Source organism: Dendropsophus ebraccatus, chromosome 8, assembly GCF_027789765.1.
Source record: "Dendropsophus ebraccatus isolate aDenEbr1 chromosome 8, aDenEbr1.pat, whole genome shotgun sequence".
Classification (NCBI taxonomy): domain Eukaryota; kingdom Metazoa; phylum Chordata; class Amphibia; order Anura; family Hylidae; genus Dendropsophus; species Dendropsophus ebraccatus.
The window spans coordinates 51,903,869-51,910,838 of record NC_091461.1 but is presented as its reverse complement, the minus strand read 5'-3'; the positions used below and the strand labels follow the sequence as shown (position 1 = coordinate 51,910,838).

The window sequence follows — 6,970 nt, the reverse complement described above, 5'->3', positions numbered from 1 at the left end:
TAAGTGATAACTGGTTTAAAGGGAATGTGTCACAAAGTTAAAAAAAAATTGAAGTGTTAAAACTGAATGTTTTTTTTTTTTTTTGTTAATTCATATGTGTTTTTTTTTTTTTTTACTTGTAGGGAAATATGAAAAATTAACAATCTAATTTTTCTTATTTCCCAGTGATGGCCACCAGGGGGAGCTCCAGCAGGAAAATGCTGGTAAAAGCAGCCTGAAATAGAGCTGCTGAAAAAAAGACGCAGTCCCTTCTCAACTGCTGTGACATCATCACCTCCCTTCTCTTTTCACAGGGGAAACAAAGAGGGGAAAGGTGCTATTATGTGTACTTTAGGGCAGCGCCATTTTGTTGTTGTCTGCACAGCAGTACAGATACAACAAGCGTGTCCCTAGCCTTTCATAATATACCTCAGCTGCTGCAGAACCTCCTAATACACCTCAACCTGCTGCAGAACCACATACAGGTCGCCTGCCCACACTCTACTCCCGCACTTCTCACCGCCCATCCCCCGCATGCACATTAGTATTGTTGTTACACTCATACAGAGAGCTCATGCCTGTACACTTGGGATTAGCAGACTGCTGGGCTACACATACCCCCCGCACCTGGTACTCATGACCTCGGGGCCTCCCCAATAAGACTCAACACACAGGCATATTTTGTTGGATGGTGGTCGGCCACAGCTATTTATTGTTTATTTATTTTTCTCTTAACCGGGCAAATTGCCAACTTCACTGACACGTAAACGCCTCCAGGCGAACATTTTTCCAACGGGTATGCCGGCCGCCGAACACTGGCGGGCATGGCCACCGGATCCACCAAATACCACACCTCCAGCTGTGACTTAGTAAAATTCTCCTCTACAACAGAAGGAAACATCATCAATACATAGAACCAAAATTGGAACAACACTTGCAATAAGGGCGGGAGGGAGGGCTGCTGAACTCCTGGCTGCTGGTAAAGAGGGCTGCTCCCGGAAGCCCCCGCCCCCTTATAGGTTTTGGCCGTGTCCGATAGGTCAGCAGCACGTCCCGGAGGCGGTGCCGTGCTGCATCATCTGACCCCCCGAGCACCAATAATGAGCCGCTCACTGCCCCAACTGACGTCACAGAGGCCCCCCCCTATGATTCTGCATTAACCCCTGCCGCTCCATAAAAACGCCCCGCAGTCCCTGCCACCTTCCTTATGCAGCTCGGTGTCCTAAAGACTGCTGGGCTACACATACCCCCCGCACCTGGTACTCATGACCTCGGGGCCTCCCCAATAAGACTCAACACACAGGCATATTTTGTTGGATGGTGGTCGGCCACAGCTATTTATTGTTTATTTATTTTTCTCTTAACCGGGCAAATTGCCAACTTCACTGACACGTAAACGCCTCCAGGCGAACATTTTTCCAACGGGTATGCCGGCCGCCGAACACTGGCGGGCATGGCCACCGGATCCACCAAATACCACACCTCCAAGGAGGGGCTGGGTTATACCTACACCGAGCCCCGACCCCCACCCAACAAGAACAATGCCTGCTCCACCCCGTCCTGAAGGCCTGACAGGAAAATGTCCATGCCGATTTCATTGAGGTGAACACCGTCCGGCCGCATGAGGCGACGATTATCTCCCTCCAACTGGCGATGTCGTACCACCACCCCACCCTGGGATCGCACATGCCTGGATGTGCGCGCATTTACCGTACGCCTGGCCCTCTCCACCGCTTCCGCATCGCGAGCCCCTTGCCAGGTCACCCTGGGAACGATCTCGGACCACACGAGGAGGACCTCCGGGAAGTATCCCGGGAGGCGGTCCAAATCTGCCCTTATAATGGTAAGGAGATCAGCTAAACGTATAAAACATAAATCGTTACCGCCGGCATGTATCAACAGGACCACCGGACCCGCAGCCAGACGACCAATTTCAATGGCTTCAGAAAGCACCTCCGACCATCTCAGGCCTGGGATCCCCTTCCAGTGCACATCCGCTTGACGAAAACCCAATGAGCGTCCACCAGGTCTACCCTCCGCCCGCTGGGCCGCCCGATGTATGTAGGAATGTCCTAACAGCCAAACCGCCGGCCGATGAGCCTCTGAAAGAGAAAACATGTTAGTCCAACAGCTCCGGCCGAATGTAAGTCGCATAGCATTCGGACCTCCACCTCCCTATCCTCTGAACCTGGTCATTGGGAAGCCCAGCGCGAGCCGCCTCCGTGGCCGCACCTATCCTAAACGAGTGGGTGCCATATTCTGTGGGGTCAACCCCGACCGCCAACAGCGCCCTCCTAAGCTGGCACTGAAACTGATATCTGGTAAGTGGGAGACCACTAGCATGCGTCAGAAAGGACTCCGCTGCGGGCCGCGCGCCTAAGAAACTCGTGGCCAACATCACCGGGCAAGCTACCCCGGAGACTGCAAACAAAGGGATCCACGTGCCTCTACCAAAAACGTCCGTCTTGGAGCGCCGTACTCTAATGCGCACTGCTCCATTTGCCACCATTACGTCATCCTTAAGCAGGCCCCCACTGCGCGCAGCTGAGGGGGCAACCAGCTCCCCTACCCTTAACGCCCCAAAGAAAGCAAAAGAGAAGGCGACCGACATTAACAGGGCTTTGTATGCCCCAGTACAGGTGGTAGGCAATGCTGATATCATAGAGGACAACAAGTTAAACGATATCGGGCGCCTGCATTCCCTGCGGACATGCTCCTTCCTCCACCCACGCATCGCTTGACTAATGGCAAAGTGCTTATTGACATCCCTCCAACCCCTAAGCTTGAAGTGAAAACTGACACCGGACAGCCTGCGCTGCGCCACTATGCTAGACAAACCCTTCTCCTTTAGCTGCAACAAATAAGAGACAGATACACCCAACCTGGCCGAATCATCCACAGCGACAGCTAGGTCCCCCGCCACTGCACACCACTCCTCCCACGCCTTACCATGGTTATTCCACGTAGCCTGAGACACCGAGGACTGGATCAATGGCATTAGGCGGACGACACCAGGTCCCATATGAGAGGCGGGCACGCTTGCCCCTGGGGGTCCGCCAAAGGGCACAACTTGCGAAACTCCTGCCAACGGAAACGGGACAAAGAGTCAGCAACCACATTACTCACCCCTGGAACATGTCGAGAACGAAAACATATGTTATTCTGCAGGCAACGCAGCACTATATGACGCAGCAACGCTAGAACTGGAAGGCAAGAAGAAGACAAATTATTGATGCAGAACACCACACTCAGATTATCCGTCCAGAAACAAACTCTGCGATTTCTCATAGCCGGGCCCCACAGCTCTATGGCAACTGCAATGGGGAACAATTCCAACAGGGTCAGGTTACGGCATAGGCCCGATTCCCGCCACTCCGAGGGCCATGGTTCAGCGCACCATAGTGTGCCGAAAATGGCCCCGAAGCCGCAGGATCCAGACGCGTCTGTATAAAGCTCGAGATCTTGGTTGGAAACCACATCCGATTGCCAGCACGTGCGACCGTTGTATGACTCTAGGAAGTGCTGCCAGACCGTGAGGTCAGCCTTTAGAGGCCTGGTGATACGGATATAATGATGGGGATTACGCACTCCTCTAGTCGCCAGTGACAAGCGCCTGTTAAAAACACGGCCCATGGGCATTATACGGCAAGCAAATACCAGAAGGCCCAGGAGAGACTGCATCTGGGACAATGTGACCTTTCTGACTGCGCCAAAGCCCTTGACCTGATCCAAAAGTTTCGACAGCTTGTCCGCCGGGAGACGGAAAACCATTGAAACAGAATCCAGTTCTATGCCAAGGAATGAGAGCGTGGTGACCGGGCCCTCTGTCTTGTCCTCAGCTATAGGCACCCCAAATTTGGACATATAGTACCTGAAAGTGTTCAACAGGAACTGGCAGATGTTACCAGACCCCGGAGCCACGAACAGGAAATCATCCAGATAATGTATTATAGCGTTACTGCCTGTGACGTACCTGACAACCCACTCCAAAAAAGTACTAAACAACTCAAAGAAATGACAGGAGATGGAGCAGCCCATCGGCAGGCAAGTATCGTAATAATACATGTCATCCAGGCACATACCCAGGAGGTGGTAGCACTCCGGGTGGACTGGCAATAGCCGGAAAGCCGACTGAATGTCGGATTTCGCCATCAAAGCCCCTTGGCCGGCAGCCCTGAGCAAGTGAACTGCCCTGTCAAAGGAAACGTAGGCTACTGAAGCGTCCTCCTTTGAAATGGCATCATTCACTGAGCAACCCTTAGGGTGGGACAGGTGGTGTATAAGCCGAAATTTACCTACCTCCTTCTTCGGTACAATGCCTAGGGGTGATACCCGCAAGTTGGTGAAAGGTGGCGAGGTGAACGGGCCTTCAATTCTGCCCAACGCCACCTCCTGCTCAATTTTTTGCCTTAATACCCTGATGTGCTCCTGAGCGGATTTCAAATTGACAGAAAAAACAGGATGATTGCTACGAACAAACGGTATAAAGAAACCATAGGTAAAACCCTCCCTCAGCTGTTCCGCAGCCTCTCTATTGGGGTAAAGACTTAGCCACGGTGCCATCTCGGACGAGCTCACCGGTGTTCTTCCCCTCAGCGGACAGCCCCGTCCGCGCAGAAGACCTGGTAAGTCTAGTGCATTTTGCGGCGGGGTGCTGACCGCCGCAGGAGGAACACTCATGCCGGAACTTACATAGGCCGTAGAACCGGCAGTGACCTTCATTGAACAGCCAACATGTCCCTGGACGGCGTACGGCCACCCCTCCCGGAAGGGACGAGGGAGCGGGGGCCCCATGCTGAAAGGGAGACGTCTTCTGAGCCATCATTAACCGCAACCACACGTCTGTGGCCTTAACCCCCCATCCGATCTCAGGCTGCAAAGCAAGGCGGCGACGAAACTCCTCGTCGTACCTCCACCAAGCACTGCCCCCATGAGATTTGTAAGCATTGTATACCATGTCTTGATAAATAAAAAGCTCCGAACAGCGCTGAGGGTGTCGCTCACCCATCACACAGCCCAAAACTGCAAACGCCTGAAGCCAGTTATTTATGGTCTTGGCTATCCTAGGACGCCTCTCCACCGGCCTGTCCCCCACTACTCGTCTTTCCTTATCGACTGTGTGCTGGTCCACCGTAACTAAGGACCATATGTCTATGTACTGGTTGTCCCAGATCTTCTGCTTAGTATCTGCATCAACATGTGTGCCAAGTGGACTTAAACCACAAAACAGGGCGTCCTTGTGTATGCTGGCCTTTGGTGGCTCCGCCTTCTGACTACTAGAAGGAGCAGGAGCAGATTCCAGCTTGGCCAAAAGTGCCTTAATGGCAGGGAGTATCTCTCCCCCCTCCCCCCCCGAACACCAAGCTTTTGAAAAATCAAACTCACCGACTCCTGAAGCAGCCGCCGGAGTCACAGACCGGACATCTACGATGGGACACGGATTCATCATCGGGGGCTCCAGCCCCACGGGTGCAGGAGAAGTTGGAACAGAAACTGGGATCGAAGAAACACCTTCCGCGCTGGTCCTACCGACCCCGCGATGCGACTCTCTGGCCGAAGTGCTAGGCTCCCGCCTACGTCTGCGTCTGCGCCGCTCCCTGTCCGAACCAGAGCTTCGGGTAGACGAGGCAGAAGATGAAGGGGAACGCCATCGGGAGGATCGGGAGCGCCTACCCCGGCTCCTCCTACGTGACTCCCTATAGCGGTGGCGGGAATGGTAGCGACTACTACCAGCGGATCTGCGGCGGCTACGCCTCGAAGAGCCCCGGGTGGAAGATGAGGATGATGAGCGAGCTCGCCGACGGCCACGGCTGGTGGTAAGCGAAGCCACGGATCCCTCACGCACAGGAGTCTGCTGGGCCACACTAGCCGGCTGACATGCAGGCCCTGTAATGGGAACAGAGGGAACTGGGAGCTGGGCATGAAGGGGTGCCTGGGATGCCTGTGCAGGGGGACAAACCACAGCAGCACAATCTAAAGCTGCCGCAGCACGCTCTGCCGCCTGTGTTGGCTGCAGCTGCACCTCCTCAGCTATTTGGGCAGGCGCTTCCAGGGACGAGGAGCTGGCACTATGATGACCCCCCATGCTAACAATAATGGCGCTGACTGCTGGCTGTGCGGTGCCGGCGGGCTCAGGAGAAGGCGCGCGAAAACCGGAAGTGGGCGGGGCTTGACTAACGGCACTCGGAGCAGCAAGCAGAGGAGGGACAGACCGCGGCCTGGCCATTAACCCTGCGGTTCCCTTACTCTGGCTCCGGGGGACACTCCTGGGGGGACTGGGACTAAGCCGGTCCGGAGGGCGGGTCCGCCGTGCGGTCCGCCGGCCGCCAGCGCTGGGAACATTCCCAGCATCAGACCGAGATACGGCCTGACCGGCTGCAGGGGAAGCTAAGCCTGTAAGAAGGCGCTGTATAAATCCATCGCTTCCCTGCATGCGAGCACGCAGGGACGCGATGAGGGTCTCTTCGTCAGCCATACCTGAGGAAGCCATGCTGCTGAACTCCTGGCTGCTGGTAAAGAGGGCTGCTCCCGGAAGCCCCCGCCCCCTTATAGGTTTTGGCCGTGTCCGATAGGTCAGCAGCACGTCCCGGAGGCGGTGCCGTGCTGCATCATCTGACCCCCCGAGCACCAATAATGAGCCGCTCACTGCCCCAACTGACGTCACAGAGGCCCCCCCCCTATGATTCTGCATTAACCCCTGCCGCTCCATAAAAACGCCCCGCAGTCCCTGCCACCTTCCTTATGCAGCTCGGTGTCCTAAAAATGTACAGTAGTAGCGAAATGATTTGCTATGCTCGGCCGTCAGCCGGCTGCATTTGAGCTCTGCTCCAGGTGTCTGGAAAATCTGGGTACAGCTCTGGGGAGCTTCTCCTAGGACTGTATACAGCTTTTCTAAACACCCGGAGCGGAACTCAAATGCAGCCGGCTGACGGCCGAGCATAGCGAAGGGTTTCGCTACTGCTGTACATTTGCTGATCCTTAATGCACGCTC

At 54.9% G+C, this 6,970-nt stretch overlaps 1 protein-coding gene across 1 annotated transcript; it reads right to left on the bottom strand.

Annotated features, from left to right (window-relative positions):
- Positions 1 to 688: 688 nt before the first annotated feature.
- On the bottom strand, positions 689 to 6,481 carry LOC138800030 (uncharacterized). The gene is made up of 5 exons (XM_069981839.1): positions 6,457 to 6,481; positions 5,365 to 5,865; positions 2,929 to 3,060; positions 1,863 to 2,081; positions 689 to 861 (listed from the first exon to the last, which is right to left on the bottom strand). Exons 1-5 carry the CDS (start codon positions 6,467 to 6,469, stop codon positions 689 to 691), a joined length of 1,038 nt encoding a protein of 345 aa, XP_069837940.1. The 5' UTR covers positions 6,470 to 6,481.
- Between the last annotated feature and the right edge of the window lie 489 nt (positions 6,482 to 6,970).

Coding starts and splice junctions, on each gene's coding strand:
- LOC138800030 (XM_069981839.1), bottom strand. Junction 3,061..5,364: donor GGCGGCTGCTTCAGGAGTCG/GTGAGTTTGATT, acceptor TTCCGTTGGCAG/GAGTTTCGCAAGTTGTGCCC. Junction 2,082..2,928: donor GGCTACGTGGAATAACCATG/GTAAGGCGTGGG, acceptor TTTCTCTTTCAG/AGGCTCATCGGCCGGCGGTT.